The 18218-nt window shown below is 36.1% G+C and overlaps 1 protein-coding gene across 3 annotated transcripts in view; it reads right to left on the bottom strand.

Annotated features, from left to right (window-relative positions):
* dmxl2 (Dmx-like 2) overlaps positions 1 to 17100 on the bottom strand; it is a 106592-nt gene extending 89492 nt beyond the window's left edge. For all 3 annotated transcript variants that reach the window (XR_010898451.1, XM_067419586.1, XM_067419587.1), the window contains exons 1-2: positions 16706 to 17100; positions 2597 to 2722 (exon numbers count right to left, since the gene is read on the bottom strand). Coding sequence is in view for 2 of the 3 variants with exons in the window: in XM_067419586.1 (XP_067275687.1) it covers positions 2597 to 2722; positions 16706 to 16792 (213 nt within the window). In the remaining variant the exon portion in view is untranslated. The remainder of the gene's footprint in view (positions 1 to 2596; positions 2723 to 16705) is intronic.
* Between the last annotated feature and the right edge of the window lie 1118 nt (positions 17101 to 18218).

The following is an 18218-nucleotide window of genomic DNA, read 5'->3' as shown; positions in this document are numbered from 1 at the left end:
CAGTAAATGTTCATTTATCCATGTTCATACTATGTCAGGAGTGAATTGTGGCTTGTCAGATCCACAATAATGTCTAGACTAGTGTCTAGAAGGTGGCTGAAGACACACATATATTCATGTTTTTTGTCACACTTCTGTCTTCTATTCCAGCTTTCAAATCAATTTTCAAGTTGATTTCCCCAAACGTGTTTTACTGTGCTCCTCACTGTAGCCTCACCTTCTTTCTTTGTGTTTGCCTTTGGGTGGGCATTTTGCTAATATATACATAAATGTTTGAGGAAGTAATCTGGACTTCAATAAAGGCATTTTAGGCAGGTCTGGATGAATAAATCCCTTTGTGGGAGACTATGAGTTTTATACTGTAACACAAACGAATACTGTACATTACACACTAAAGGAAAAGGAAAAAATAAAAACGCATTAATGACCCCTTTAAAGCATTTCAACCAGCCTGACACGGCAATGAGCTTAAATGAGTTTGGGCTGGACTCTCTTTTCTCCATCCAAGAGCAGATGGTGAAGCTAGTGATGCAGAAACTAAACTAGGGCTGCAAAAAGAATCAATAAAAATGTATTATTACCAATAATGAAAATAATAGACAACTAATTTGATTATTGTTTAGTTGCGTCTACACGCTGTGCTCGGAAACATCAGCCAGTAAAATCGCTTTACAGGAGTGAATACCCCATTTCTATGGAAAAAACGCATATGGAAAATAGCGGTGGACATCGAGTGAGCTGCTGCAGGAAAGGTACATGATCCAAGTTTTGACTGAAATAATTCATATTTATAAGCGCTTCAAAAAAAAGTATAAGCGTTACCGTTTGCGCTGTCGTGCTTTGAAGCGTGTGTAGTTCAAAACCTCTGACGTGTTTTCCTCTTACATTTTATGGTTATATCCTTATCTGTAATTTTTAAAGTCCTCAGAGTATTTCCATTTGGCATATTCTGACAACAAGCGAGTTTTGTTCAACTTCACAGTCTTCAACGAATGAGCGCCAGCACGCGCATGCACATCAAACCGACAGAGCACAGTAGAACAGGAGCGCAATAAAACTGAATATAAAATACACTTTTCTGTCAAATATATTTTGTTAGAAATTAAGTGTTGATTGAAAAATATACATGTAAATGCACTATTGTTGAGCAGACGAGTGATGTGTGTTCTTCATGCTTTTGTTTTTGTTGATTTTCATTTTTTATTTAGTTGTTTTAATTTCCTGTAAAATAGTAAGCAATTAGTTGTTTAGGTTTATAATGTAATATTTGTATTTTAACCCTTTTATTGCTTATAATGTACAGCATTGCCTACATTCACTATATTTGCATTATATATATATAATGAAAAAAAAACATAAAATGGAAAACATAAAATGTTAGTTAACCATTAACATATTTGTTAGCAGATTTTGAAACACAGGGGAAATCACTTCTGTATTGTCCAGGTGGACTGGAGCTGATAATTTCAATTCGGCCAAACCTAATAAACCTTATATTTTGGTTTAAATAATCTTTATAAATAAAGATTATTTAAATGTTCTTGTGAAAGTAGTAAAAGAAAATAGTAAAAGATTTTTTTAATAAGTTATTCAACTTATAAATCCTGCCTATATGACAGTTTGTATACACAACAACATCATGTCTGCACTGTAAACCTGAAAAAGTTCAATCAGGTGCCTGTAAATTTAAAGTTTAAGTAAGCAGAACTTGCAGATTTTTTATTTTGCATGCATACATTTTAATTGCTCTGAAGTTGATATATTTCAGTATGCTAATTCATACATTTAACTTCAAAATATCTAGCTAATAGCTAATTCAATAAATGCCACCTTGCTAATTGGTTGCGAAATGTTTTGGTAGCATTAGCCTAGCATAGCACTTGCTGAATGAGGACAGCAATACAATACATTTACCATAAATCTGTTCTCAAACTAAGCTCATGCTCCACTTCTCACCATGACGCAAAAAAAACAACATAACTCTTCCAAACTAGCATAACAAAACTTTAAACACTACTAAATCTCCAACTTAACGTTAATATTGCACACTTTTATTTTTTGCATTGCTTAATTTTGGCATTTATTGTCACTTTTGAGTGTCATGGCAAAGCATGCTGGGAAATATAAATCCAGTTTCGGTTAAATTTAAGTTATTCTAAATTAAAAGAAACAACTTGAGAACTCAAAAAAAAAAGTTCTTAATACTCCTAAAAGTTAATTGTTTGAACTAATTTGTTTACTTTGAGTTGGCTCTACTCAAACCAATTAATTATTTTGAGTGTTAGGGTTTACAGTGTGTATTTGATATTTTTCAAGAATATTCTGTAATATTTCACAATATTTTCAGGAATATGTACAGTAGGAATTAATATATATATATATATATATATATATATATATATATATATATATATATATATATATATATATATATATATATATATATATATATATATATATATATATGGCTGCTCATGTTATTGTTTAAATAGAATGGATATCTTTTGTTATAGTATTCCTTGTTTGTTCAGTGCTTTAGATTAAAGGTCTTCTAAAAGGATTAATCTAAACGTCAAGAAATGTAGTATGGTCTTACCCGGCCAAGTTGGTGAGAGCACTCCACACACCCCACCTGGATGTTTCCATTCTGAGCTCCAGGAATAATCTGAACACACTCAAAATCACTTGCGAGGATCACAATATCACAGCCTGAGCCATATGCCTAAAGAAACAGAAATCACACAGTTAGAGCCTGCGCTGTCATTTTCAAAACTTATTTAACACCTTAGGATCCCAAAAGCTAAGCAAACACAACAGTCTTACTTCCTTAACAAGAACTTAAAAATCATTCAGATTTTACTTCTACATACATGCAATTAAACCGTTTTGTTTATCTGTGAGACCATTTACTATAAAGGCCTGATATACTCACAGCAAAGTTCTTTTTCATTCTTCGAATTGGGGTAAAAAGAAGTTTAAAATACTTGAGCAGCGGTATATTTTAAGTCTGCTAGCGAACATCCAATGCTGTCCACGCTGCTGAGAGCGACATTTAGATGAATGTGTGAATTATGTCCTGCATGCTTTCATATCAATAACAAAATAAACACAATTATGACAATAAAAAAATGGCAGCGATGAAAAAACAGAGGTTAAGAAAGCATCTGATCTAGGGTCAGGATCAGAATTTTTGCAGCCAATACGATTACCTAGACTGGGTAAACTCAGCCTGATCTGCCGGCAATTGGATTTTGCCCTGCAGCTCAGGCTAGAAACCTGTACATTTATCTATCCTGCTTCTGTCACACTTTTGTGTGAACCAATCACAGACTGACTTAACACAATGATTAATAGAAAAGAATGGATCGATATCTGTTGATCACACCTCTTGTGGTCTGATTGGTTGAAGGACTATCCAATTCACCTATCGTAAGCCCCGCCCCCCTTTGGACACAAAATGTAGCGTGTACCCCATCTGAATGATAACCAAACTTTTTTGATGGTTTACGAAGTTTATTACATCGTTTTTCACACCCAAAGAAAAATCACCATAAGAGCTGAACAAGCAAAGCACATGAAGTGTGCATAAACGTCTCATTCACATACTCTCTCTCTTTCTCCATTGCATTATCATTAACATACACAGCAAATCCAACAAAAAAAACTGTTACAACTAACAGTAAACAAACATATACAGACCTTGTGCCTTTTCGTGAGTGCAGTTAATAACTGGTAAATCTGTATCTGCAAAACAACTCCGACAAACTGTGTGCAAGCTAGCTCTCCCTTTCACTACCCGTAAACTATAATACCCATCAAAATAGCAGTCCCTCAACTATAGTAAGACAGATACTGTAGACCTTAAACATATTTAAACTCACAGAAATATCAAAAATGTATACAAAACAACAAAGTCTGACACCAAAGGGCCCCCTCTCGTCGTGGAGCATTCAAGTGGGACTTAAATACATAAAATATTTTAAAATAAATATGATGGGAGATTAAATTGTAAACAAGGGATTACAGGTCACAATACAAGCCGGAGAAGCCTCATATTACGTTCACAGGGTTAGATTAAATTAATTTACATTAATAATAAGGAGAGATACACTGTTACATGACGTGGGAAACGTTAGTTACCCATCACTAACTTAAATTGTAACTTAATGAGAGTATGAAAACCAACAAAAAAAAATCCTCTCAGGATACCTGGAATCAGTGTTGCAGTTCCCCAGGAACATCAAACCAACGAGAGCCTCAGATTTTCCAATGTTTCTCTATGGCGCTGAAACCTAAAGAGTTCCGGTGCCCGTGCAACTGATATTCAACTGCTATTGGCTCATTGCGTTCGAGGGAAGGGCTTACCAATAAGTAAATTGCGTACAGTTATTTCAATTATGCTCTTCAATTACACCTCTTGTACAGTAGAAAATACAGAGCAGACTCCCCAGACCAAATTATCAATATTAAAAGATTGAGCTTGGTCTGGTGATAGCCAGACAACCGATTACCAATTTTTTGTCATCATGATTGGCCGATACCGATTCAAGCTTTATACAAGTAATAGGCTAATAATCCTTTCTGTCTCTTTTCCAGATACACAAGTAATACCACAGACATTATTTACAGTAATGCTATAGAATTTAATTCATAGCATTGAATGAAAAGCATTGATTACCTCTCATAAAAAGGGGGACAAACATACTTCAGCTGAGGTCTTCAAGCTTGCCTATACGTTAAACAATTGTATTGCTAAAAAGTTTGGGGTCAGCAAGTGTCTTCTTTTTTAATACTTTTTATGGAGAAAAAAAATCATACTTTTTAGAACTTTTAAGGATGCATTTAATAGATCAAAAAGTGAAAGCAAAGACATTTACATTGTTACAGAGTTTGAACTTTATATTCATCAATGTACCACAGTTTCCAACAAAAATATTAAGCAGAAATAATGTTTTCAGCATTTATAATAATAATAATAATAATAATAATAATAATAATAATAATAATAATAATAATAATAATAATAAATGCTTTACTGTAATTTTAATCAAATAAACACTGTGCATAAGAGACATCTTTCAAAAACATGAAACAATTCAATAAAAATAAAAGTCCCCAAAACAGCTGATTGGGAACCAAAAAAGGCAGATCTCAATTTTCTGTTCCTTATTTTGTACTTGTATTATGTCACTTTCACGTTTTGACGTTTCTACATTGGCTGTGGTTCAAGTGAAACTGCTTTGGCAACACAATGTAGCAATGTGTGTCATAACACAACTGAGAGAGAGTACTGAGTCAGATGGTCATAATCACATACTTGCATACATTTACATTTATAATTTACAATGTTGTTGTAAAAAATACACAAAAACTGTGTTCACCACAATGAGTGAAATACCAACAAAGAGAAGGGAGTACAGATTTACACACAGTGTTCTCTCATGTCGGACTCTAAACAGATGTGCCCATTTGATGATCTAAATATGCTTACTGATGCATCCTTTTTTTCTGGGTTACATTTCCTCCTGGAGCTGATCTACTGCACATGCTCAGTTATGTTAGGAAAAGCAAACGTATACTATTATTGCAGTCTGAAAAATGATTCTATGCATAAAACATACCTTGATGATTGCAGTCATAGAAAAATGTAAAGGGCACAGTGGTATTATGTTAAATTTATTGAGATACTATTTTAGACTATATTAATATTTTTCTTTAGTTTTTATATTTTCCTGTTCATTTTACTTAAAGTTTTAGTAGTTTTGTCGACTTTTTATTTGTATTAATGTTTGTTTTATTTAAATGTAGTTTTTATCTATTTTGTTATTTTAGTGCATCAAGTTAAACAAAAAAATGAGAAATGTAGTCTACAACTACATGAAAAAAAGATTGTATTTTATTTAATTTAACAGTTTAGATTTTTTCAGTATCAGTATAAGTTACTATAATAACCCTGCAACAGGGCACACTGCACTAAATACAGTGACCCACAATGCAATATGCTTGACATTCTGTCTAATGTAACAATGGGATTAAATTCTAAATCAATTGTTTGAAGGCTCAAATGGCAAAATATCTGTTTTAGATTATAATGAATGTACTCACTAATATAATGAGGTCATGTGACGCTGTTTGAAACATTCATCACTACTGTGTGCTGTGCTTTACCAATTTTTTATATAAAACTATGTGCACTATATAGTATATACTATGACGCATTAAGCAGTACACAAGTTGTGCAATGTAAACACACATGCACACATGCATTGCACACAAACACACACAGGTTGCCACAAGTCATTAATCCGTCCAGACTGAAGAGCCGAATGCTGCACCTGTTGTTCTGAGCAGTGTGTGTGTCTCATCCTCTCTATGACTTATTAATGAGAAGAGAGCACAGAGGTACTGAAAGCAAACAAGCTCAAAATGACACTCGTTCCCATTATAGACACGACTAGGCAAACTCACACATCACAATGAGGTGCGTGCGCACAGAAAATAAGAGAAACTCCATAATATGAATGTATAATCTATATGAATGTATGTTTACTTAGATTCTGCTATTAACATTCTTATGAATACAATTCTTCTTAACTTATATTTTTATTATTATTATTTTCTTACTTAAGAAAAAAGATAAAAATATTTTTTATTCCAAAAAAAAAAAAATACATTTCTTAAGATTGTTCAAGACAAAATTTACAAAGTATTCATAATTCTAGGCCAGTTACGATAATCCATTTATCGCACAATATATGACCTTGATAATTTTGGGTGATGTGATATATTGCCCATTACGTTTTATTTATTATCTTATCTGTACTTCAGTGCTGGGAAGAAGAATGTGTATAAACTGGGTCATTTATGTAGTAGGGATGTGAAATCATTTTAGAAGTTGGTGCCTTCTAAAATGAGAAAAGCCAGAAATTGTATTTTTGGCTCATGTGGATGAAAGACAACAACTCCCAGAATGCACCTGCTTCACTGCCCAACAAGGCCACTCCCAAAGCCATTGCTACTGGTTATCACTTGCCCACCAAGACACAACCCCCACCATCATTTTCATATTCATTAATAAAATAATTGCATCCAGTTAGAAAATTAAAAACTGAACGTGTCTGTTCAATAAAGTGTGAGTGAGCCGAACGAAAGTCACGGCAAAAACGCAGCAGGAATCAGATTGCATTCATCACAAGAGCAAAGACCTAAGCAGAGCTGAGGTAAGAGCTGGTACGTACTGTGGTTTTCACGTTTTTTCGGTTTGGTTTGAATATTATTACACCCCTACAATTAATTTAAACTCAACTAATTTAGATTAGTTTTAGCTAGGCTGACCTCAAACTGACTGAACTAAATTAGCTGAATCTAAATGAACTGAACAAACCAGAGTAGAAATTAAAAGTGCACTGTGTACATTTTAGAAGTGAGGTTGCAAATTGCAAACATGCACCCATCTCCCCTCCCTTTCGAAGCACATAGAGAAGCTACGGTGTCCTAAAAGGACAAAGATGTCATCATCTTAGACAGCAGAGAGTAGCTAGCGCTCTGTAGAGCAGTTTTTCCATTTAAGACTAATTTAGAAACATGGCGCTGCAAAATGGTGACTTCACTCTAAGGGGACCTGCAGTGTATGCACATAGAAATTACTCGTTCTAAGGTAATAAAAACATAACGGTTCCTTATGTAAGGTCTTTAAACACCATTGAAAAGTTAAGTATATTATATTACATTTCTGTCAATAGATCCTCCTAAATATTACACACTGCACCTTTAAGAAAACACTAAAAAAACAACTTGGAAACCAAACCATGTAACAAATAAGTGTACCATTATTCCAGACAATGAGTGTGTTCAGTGCAGTAGAATACCATCCATGTCCCTCTGCACAGTGAGACTGAACACGACTAAAGCAAGAAATCATTCATCAATCGCCGAGAACATGATCCTCTGGGAGAAGACAACTCGACTCGTGCAACTCTTGCCTGTCAGCATTCCTGATCCGACATGTGTGCAGTGATTGTAATACCCTTCAGAGATCAAGACTAGTCCCAACCAACGGTTTAATCTCATAAAGGGCTATTCCACAGTATGTTAACAGCTACTGAACAAGCATACACATCACTGTTTAAATACTAAAAGACCTTCATTTGAAAAGCATCAGCTTTACTACACCCTATACTGAACAAACCTCATTATATAGCTATCAACTTTACCATGTTTGAAATATTAAAGGGTTACTTCAGCGATTAGCATATGGCTTTGTATCAGTAGAAACCCTGGAGTATATTCAAATAAATGTGCTTTCCCCCCTCATATCCCCCTGAGACAAGAGATTTATGCATTTTATTTCTGGAAAGATTCCTCCTATGATGCAAATTGACGATATTTGCATCATTGGAGGAATGTTTGGCCAAAGGCTAAAGACTACAGCCAGCAGAGGGAGCCATTTCCACATGTTTTGAACCCGCGCATGGGGGATGGAGATTACACTCAGAGCTCAGCTCACAGCTACAGGCACTCATTTAAACTGAGCTATGGTGAGCAATGTAAGTCTTTTAACTTCTCAAATTAATTTCTATGAAAGTTAAGCTTGCAAAGGCATGAACTGAAACGCGCCAGACTGAACTTGCATTGTGAATGTATGCCGCGAGTGTAGTCGCGATTACCTCAGCTCTCATCACGAGAGCTCATCAGCTCATTTATCTGACTCCTGCAGTTAGTGCTCAGTGCTGTGATACTCGCTCAGTGACTCACTCATTATATTGAACAGACACGTTCAGTTTTTAATTGTAGTGTCTTTAACTCAGTCACAGTAATCAAGTTGTTGGCTTTGGGAATGGCCTCACAGGGCAGCAAAGCATTCTGGGAATTGTAGTCTTTCATCCCCATGAGACAAAAATACATTAGCCCCGTTTCCACCAAAATTACCCGGAACAATTTGTACCAGGAACTTTTTTACAGGTTTTTTAATTAGTCCGGTGATGTAGGACTGCGCGCGACTGCTCCTCCAAATCAGTGAAGGACATGTAATCATTTTTAAGTGTACCGATTGAAAGATTTAGTGAACTGTTTACATGAGACGTTATCTAAACCGATCTGGTGTTTACATGTGATGACTTTCAATCGCAATCATTTTGTCACATGCAGTTTGTCTGCCGCACCAAAAATGTCAACGCAGTTTTCTCCAGCAGCTGGAGTGTGTTTACTGTAGCCATAGCAACTCTTAACGGCCACCAGGACTAATACAGTATTATTTATAGCTATTTGTTGTAAAGTGTAATAATCATCTCAGAAAAAAAAAAATTCTGTCAGGCGCAGTTAAAGTAAAAACTGCCCGGGGCAATATACGCTGTGTCATTACTCCAACATTATCTTCATAACTTACGAAATAAAAAATTTACCCCTCAGAAAAATGTACTTTCCTCTCTTGTCAACATGAGCGCGGCGCGCGCCGTCACGTCATGTAAGGACACACACTTAAAAGTAATCGGTCAGGTCGTTTACATGGTGAAAAAAAATGAATAACGAGTATGGAAGAGATTCAAGCTTTGCTGCTTTTGCTGGTTATGTATAGGTTTACTAAAGAGGTAATTAACAACGACAGAAAAGAGCACTAATATGCAGATTCAGCAGCATGCAGCTGCAGCATATTCAGAAAGCTTGTAAAGCTAGATTTAAAATGACAATGTATATTATTATCAGCTATTACGGACATTGAACGTGAGATGGCTGAGACGACCGCGCGCCACCAGACAGAGAGCAAGACTGATATTTACTGAACGCAGAACGAACCTCGCAAAAGACTTTTAAAAATGCCGGTTGAACTGCGTGAGCTCAACCAATCAGCATGTTCAGCGCCCAAGTCCCGCCCTCGAAAGTTCCTGAACTTTGAAAAAGTACTACCTCGCGAGCAGGGCCGTTTGGAGGGGGAAATATTTACCCGGAACTTCAATTTTACCCTGGTTCCTGCGGTCTAAACACACGAAGTACCACCCAAAGTTCCTAGTTCCTGGGTAAAGTTCCTGTGGTGGAAACGGGGCTATTGTCTGTCTTTTCTCAGTCTAGAAGGCACCAAATTCAAAAATAATTTCACATTTCTACTACATTGATGACCCAGTTTTAATACAGATTCATCTTCCCAGTGCTGAAGTACCCATTTAAGCACATATTTTTATAAAGCATTTAAAATTAATATTTCAGCAAAAAAAAGAAAAGAAAAAAATACTTTTGTGGTGGAATTGCCTTTCTTCTGGTTATACCTTCCAATGAAATTGATGTAGCTATACTATTTGTTCTGGTCCTTTATGGTGAAATCTACAACTACATGTATTTTCCTTCTATCAATAAACCACACTAGCTAGGTTTATGTTTTGCTTCACTGAAAGTAAAAGTGAAAGACTGTATATATTTTTGTACAGACTGGTTTGGTAAGTGTCTCATGCTAAATCATGTGTAATCTTTAAGTACTATGGTTATAATCTAAAATATAACCATAATTTTTTTGAATATTTTAATTCTTTATTTATGAAATATAAAACAGACACAAATCAAAACTATTTGTAACTTTATCTGAGGTAATCGCCATTAGGCCACATTTGCCATCCATTAACTTCACGCTGAAAATAATCTAGAATATTCCTTTAACCGGTAGTTGTAGATTTCCATTATCATCTGTGGATCAAATGAAGAACAAACCTATTTTATGTGCATTGATTAATGTTTGTATGTGAATAAAATCTTAAATTAAATCTGTTTAAATATTAAGTCTTCAGAAAACTTGAATTAAACCACTCCATAGGGTTGTGTTTAGTATGTCTTAAATAACTTTTTGAAGCTTATGTTGAATCGGCTTTCAATGGAGGAACAGAAATATCTCACGTTTCATTAAAAACATCTTAATTTGTGTTTTGAAGTTTAACAACGGTCTTATGGTTTGGGATGACATAAGGGGAAGTAAGTAATGAGAGAATTTTCATTTTCTGAGAAGTATCCCTTTAAAAAAAACATCGAAAATCATAGCATGTCATGTTCATGTCAACATCTACCCAAGCTGTTTGTCTGAAGAACCCGGAAGCACGACAGCTTGTTATGCTATGTGTCATAAGCTCAGTGATAAACATCAGCTCGTGTACTGGCAGACATGAGCTATATTTCTGCACATTGCATATTTTAAAAATATCCAGGTCTCCAGACTAACATTTGAAAGCAAGTTTACAGCGCCAGCACCTGATTTGGTAGCACTAATGTGCCAAGGAGTATTAATTACAATGTTGCATGTTGAAATGCACATTTGACTGTAGCTTGAGTTGGCGACAGCAGTAGCTTGAGATGGGATGCGGATGTAAATTTATTTTATGTAAAAATTAATTAAATAATTGGCTCCACAATTAATCGCATTTTAATTTATGCTTCTCTTAAGATAGCTGCCTCAATGCTTATTTGTCCTGAAAACTCTTTTTTTATTTTATCTTGCATTGGTAACAGCCTCTACTATCTTTTCTGCTTGGGGTTGCCAGATGTCAAGTAGGGTTTTATTTTTTTTTCTTACATATATATATATTATGTAATATATATATGGCTTGTCAGGCTAGAAAACGCAGACTTAAAAAAAAAAAAAAAATATATATATATATATATATATATATATATATATATATATATATATATATATATATATTTTTTTTTTTTTTTTTTTTTTTTTTTAAGTCTGCGTTTTCTAGCCAGATCCACATCAAGATGTTTGGTCTGGAATCTCACCATAGACAGGGCTCAATCCGAGAGGCGGGATAAACGGTTGTCTTTCAAACTCCCTCTGCACGCAATTAGATAGCGCTACAACCAACCAGAGCAACGTGAAGCGGAGCTAGTTGATAGATTAAACTTTTGCTGTATCCGGTCAGAAAAACTTAGAACACAGCTTCCCTTTTTAAGAATGACTTCAGTGCCATTCTTTGTTCTTTACTCAAAGAAAAGCTCAAGTCTTCCAGAGTCGCGGTCAAAGCCAATTCGTAAGACCGCCGTTCGCCAGCTTCTGTGTTTACAAGTAGCACGAGGAACCTCTGCAACTCTGCCATCTATATGTTAAGCCCGTCCACCAACTCTTATACACGTTGTGATTGGCCTGACCAGAGTTTGGTTTTTCCAGCTCACAAGTCTATGGAAAGTTGCTCGACGACAGTTGCTGCAAATTCTGCTACTTAGGTGCGTCTAGATTTCTAGGCTATGCGTTTTCCACATCACGGTCAAGAAAAGAAATCACCCAAATCCCCTTTTCTCTTAAAAGGATACATTTTCAGCAGAGCATCTTACTTAACCTTCTCAATCTGGCATGCACAGCCACTCTCTCTGCTCTGCAAAAAAAAAAAAAAAAAAAAGTGCTGTGATCTGTATCTTATGAATTAGGCAAATTGGTAGTGGCACCAGCACAACCTCTAACAAAATTCAGTCGCACTGGCAGTAAAAAAAAAACAGGTTGCAAAGTCAACCATTTAGACACAGTCTAGAGTCATGACATCTGAATATTGCAACTATATTCCAGTGAGGTTTCAGCACTCAAATAAAGCCCAATGGCATTGAAATCCCCTTGTGCTATGATCCACCCTCCACTCCTGCTGGCTAATGATCCCAGCAGGCCCCAGGATGAGGCGTCTGCGGGATGGAAGTGCGTGTCACCCTGGCGTGAGCATAACATATACAGACACACCGCGCTGGGCTGTATTTTTATGCCATGTCCAATGACAACTAGCATTCCTACACAAACACACACTACAATCCACCTCTTCACAAGCCACAAAACACCACTCCTTCTTGCAAAACAGCAAAAGATAATGAAAAGATAAACAAAATATGTTCCCTTTTTTTGACACCCTGTGGGTTGGCCATATCACGTGCAAGCCTCACACTGGTGCAGTAAGCAGGAAGCCAAAAAGTCTAAAGCCTTGACACTCGAAAAGTGAGACTGACAACTCTCACACACCCAGTGCTGAGTCTTCTAAAGCTTTTGATCAACTCAATGCTTTACAAAAATTGTTTAATTTGAGAACTTTTCATGACAAAAACTGATATCACAATTAATTAAATTAATCACAATTAATGGAATATACACTGCTGGTCAAAAGTGTGGAATACTTGACAGATTTTCTTTAATGCTCATTAAGGATGCACTTATTTGATGAAAATGCAGTAAAAACAGTTAAATGACGATAACAATTTAAAAGAAAGTTATTCCTGTAATATCGAAGCTAACATTCCAAAGTTTGGGGTAAGTAAATTAAGAATTTTACTCAACAAGTAAAAAAAGATTTATGTTACAAAAGATTTATACTTAAAGATTTATACCTAAATAAATACTTAAATATGTATCACACAAAAAAAGTAATAGCTGTTTAATTTCAACATGCCTAATAATAAGAGCCATTATTAATAACTGAGCATCAAATTAGAATATTTCTGAAGGATCAAGTGACACTGAAGAGAGCTGAAAATTATGCTTTGCCATCACAGGAATAAATTATATCTCACAATTACCTGCATTCAAATAGAAATCAGTCCTTTTATACTGTAATAATATTTCACAATATTACTGTTTTTACTGTATCTTTAACTAAATGTCTGCAGGCTTGAATATAAGACTTAAATGTTTCTAAACAAATGATTCTGAAAAAAGTTCTGACAACTCTTTAAAAAATAAAATAAAAAAAAGTACAAATTACAAGTACAAAGTACGTTTTTTTTTTGAGTATTAATATTAAAGCTACACTGTGTGATATTTTCCCCCATCTAGCGGTGAAAAGGTTTATGACCATCCAGTGAATATTAGTTTCTGTTCCTCTCATTTCCGATTTCGTTTTAACTCCTACGGTGGCTGATTTAGTCCAAAATTAACATAGCAATCCCCCGCTTCACATTCGACACGGTGCCATCGAGTGTTAAAACACGAAAGGCGAAGCTTAAATTTATGTGTATGTCCCTCTTTGGCTAATGTACTTTCAAGATGGAGGGGCAACATGGAGACCGGTATTCGAACCCCTCACCCGTATTTATATTCAATGGCATATTATAAACTTACGAGAATACTTTATTACGTGAAAGAAGTAAATATACATTAATGAGCACATATATTTTTGAAAGAACTAAGTGTTTTTAGCTAAGAATAAACTAAAAAAGTTACACAGTGTAGCTTTAAATATCTAAACCATGTTTGCTCCAAATAGCACATGATGAATGCAAAGTACCATTTTAGACCAGGGGTCTCCGTAAACATCCAATAGAGCTACAAGATGAAATTCATTATTTAGTAAATTTATTGTAAATGTAATTTAAAATGTAAGTGTAAATACATTTTCTTTTCCACCTTCAAATAAGAACATGGAGCTCTTGAAACTTCTCAAATCACAAAATGGATTGTGTTTTTATATCTCCTTTAACATATCAATACTCCCAGTTTCTGTTCATAAAAAAATGAAAACAAGCAGCTTTCACACAACAACAGGGATTTACCAGCACCTGCCCACATGCATTGCCCACATACAGCTATTGCAAAAGCTCACTACAATCATCGTCTGTACTGTCCAAACTGACCTAATCATGTGAAAGCATGTGTGTACTTTCTGATGGAGAACCCGTGTTAAGCCACAAAGAAATATTAAGGTTGTATTGCAGGTTTCAGTTCTTGTTTCTGCTCTGTGAAAGCTGCTGTCTGACAAATCAAAGCGTACATGAGAGCTTTTCTTCAAAAAACGCAACTCTCTTCTAGCCCGTATAAGTTCACAGCAGATATTTATGAGCTGCCAGTAATATTCCAGCAATGATCACTGCAGTCTTCACAGTGAGCTCAATAAGATCTAAATGGTGATAGAGGAGTGCTGCCAAACAGCTTGCTGAATCACATTTCTGTGTTTTATAGTTTTATGGCCAAACAACAGTAAGGTATTTGGTATTGGTTTGATCAAACTCCATTAGGCATCCTCCTAATCATCATTACATAGCTATAAACATTCATATGAATCATTATTGTGCATATTTTGCTGTGTTCACTACATTATGCAACACTTTTTGTTGTAGGCTATACAAACAAAGACACTAAACTAACTGTAGTTTAGTACAGTCTGGTTACCGGGCTGTAACCAGCTTTGGAACACAGTTTAAGATATTTTATATTAAGATGTCCAGAAAGGGAACAAAAACATCCTCAAAGTAGTCCATATGTGACATCAGATGGTCAATTAGAATCTCTTGAATCATCGAAAATACATTTTGGTCCAAAAATAACAAAAAACTACGACTTTATTCAGCATTGTCTTCTCTTCCGCGTTTGTTTTCAAACCTCAAGATTCTAACGGCCATGAATCAGCATATTGACTCATGATTCAGATACACTGATTCATGGCCATTTGAATCTTTATTTGAGAATTTTAAACAAACGAGGAAGAGAAGACAATGCTGAATAAAGTCGTAGTTTTTGTTATTTTTGGACCAAAATGTATTTTCGATGCTTCAAGAAATTCCAATTAACCAACTGATGTCACATATGGACTACTTTAAGTATGTTTTTATTTCTGGACATGGACAGTAGGCTACAGTGTATGCTCTGGGACTAAAATATAAAATATCTTAAACTGTGTTCTGAAGATGCACGGAGGTCTTGAGGGTGTAAAACGACATTAGGGTGAGTCATTAATGACATCAATTTCATTTTTGGGTGAACTAACCCTTTAAACTAGTCCACGTGACTCCAGTGGTCCAACCTTAATCGTATGAAGTGAATAATACGTTTTGAGCATTTTTAGGTTATGAGAAAAAAAAAAACGTCTTTATTCAACAATTTCGTTTTAGCCAGTGTCAGTCTCTAGCAGTTGTAAACAGTGCAGCACTTTCGAGTTTTACGGCAGCCGATGCTGTTCGCGTGAGCACCACGACGCATGCGGGATTTATAAAAACCTAAACTGGGTGAGTAATTTATGACAGAATTTTCTTTTTTGCATAAACTATCCCTATAAATATATAAAATACACTGTAACAATGACACCTTAAAATAAAGTGTAATCCGTTTTTGAAACAGCCCTAATTCATTGTACACAACACGCGGTGATGTCTTTACATTAGAGACTGTAGACAGTAGAGACTGGCCTGTCAACTGTACTCTGACGTCACTGTGTGCACAGCTGATGGGCTCAACCATAGATGGGCTCAACATCCAAGCACAATGGCAGTGTCTCATAACCTACTAAGCAACCTAGACAAGCAACCTAGAAAACCTCCGTAGACAGCATTGTTGGGCATCACATTGGTCTGATGCCGTCTAGGTAAATAGGCGGCTGACTAACTAGGTTGTGAGCTAAATAAGAATATCATCATCCCCTTTGCTGCTACGCATCATCATCATCATCATCATCATCATCATCGGTGAGCATTGCAACCAGCTTTAAGAATGGATTGCATGTCATGCCATCGTGCATGCTACGAGTTTGCATATCCATAGATAGAGGCACCGCAGGTGTGTGTGTTCCTGATCTGCAGACACACACACCGCAGATAACCTTGAGGATGACAGATGGCACGCTTAACTCATACACGCATCATGAGGATGGTGGTGATGATGATGGTGGTGGTGGTGATGATGATGATGATGCACACGAGTCACTCTTGATCATCGATCACACACAAGCGTAAAATAACGCGCCGCGCAGGTTTATTTCTCACCCACCGTGAACGGGACGTCGTTGACGCTTCCCACGGAGTAGCAGCAGTCTCCTGGGTTAACGGCCCCCGTCAGCACCTGGTGCAGATGCATTTTTGTTGATCACGCCGATGTTGAATTATTTACAGCCGCGACGCTTCTCCGCCCGCTAGGTTTCTCTCCATCTAAGTTAGACCGGGAATCCCATCCGTCCGCGCTCGGCCTGGCAGCCGCTCATCCGTCTCTAAACACCCCGTGCGTTTAAACACACACGGGCTCTGCTGAAATACGTGTCCCGGTGTCCAATTTCCTGCATAGAACGGTTAAAATCGCTCGTGTCACGTAGCTGTCAACATTAACGAGCGGATTATACGTTTCTCCTCCCGCTGCTGTTGCTGCTGAAACTGGAGCGCGCAGCACGATCACCGCAGAGCCGCTCGTGCTCCTCGTGCGCGCGACCTCATGCCAGCCAGAGTATAGATGTACAACACCTAGAGACTACATAGTTTTATAAACTTGAATTGTTCAAGTATGATTAAAAAAATAACATAATATATCCTAATTATTTCTACAGCTAAATGTTAATAAACAGTTATACATTTTTCCACAGCCCCCAGTTTATAAATACTCTCATTGTTGTGGTTAAATGTTCTTAGTTTCACAAATGTTTCACATTTTAGCGTGACACCGTTGAAGACACAATTAACACTTACTTGTAAGTGTACCTAAACGTTTTAACTCATTATATTAGTACAATTGCGGATAAAACACAAACACCTAAATGACAATAGATATTGTAAATGTGGATGTGACAAGTAGTTCTTTCTATTTTGTCTATATCTAGGGCATTTAAAGCGCTTCCATGTTTTCGTTGCGCGCGCACGAGCGTGACGCGTCTGATGCACGCGGTCATTGATCGGTGAGCTGCGAGGGTGAGGAAAATTAAATGCGGGGGTGTTCGGTGGGTCCTTTTCAATATAGATCACGCAGAGCCCAGGTGAATAATAAAGAAAATTGGTTATTGGGTATGATTCCACGCGGTCCTGGATGAATCAATGCCATATTCACAATCAGCGCTGCAATTGATCACGCGCAGGGAATCCCAACACCCCTGCACGCGCCGATTTGGTGTGTTCTGAAAACCTATTAAATGGCATTCATAACATTACATGACGTTCATAATGTTAAATGACATTTTACACAATTGACAGTCATGGCATTACGTTCTTAACATGACAAGACAATAACATTTAACATAGGAAATGACATTCACGAATGCTGTATAATATTATTGACTTTCATAGCATAATCATTTACGACGTAACTGACAGTCATGACATTACATTAAATGACATAATAAATGCCAGTCACAATCAAAATATAAAACAATAATATTAACTGAAATTCAATAATAATGTGACATTTATAAAATGGCATGAAAAATTATAGCAAACATGGAACTTAATGACATTCATAATAAATACTAAATGCTATTTGTAATATAACATGACATTCAAAACATTTCATAACATTTGTCATA

This window comes from Pseudorasbora parva, chromosome 16 (assembly GCF_024679245.1).
Source record: "Pseudorasbora parva isolate DD20220531a chromosome 16, ASM2467924v1, whole genome shotgun sequence".
Taxonomy (NCBI): Eukaryota; Metazoa; Chordata; class Actinopteri; order Cypriniformes; family Gobionidae; genus Pseudorasbora; species Pseudorasbora parva.
Note: the sequence above shows the minus strand (reverse complement) of the source record. Positions and strands in the feature narration are given on the sequence as shown.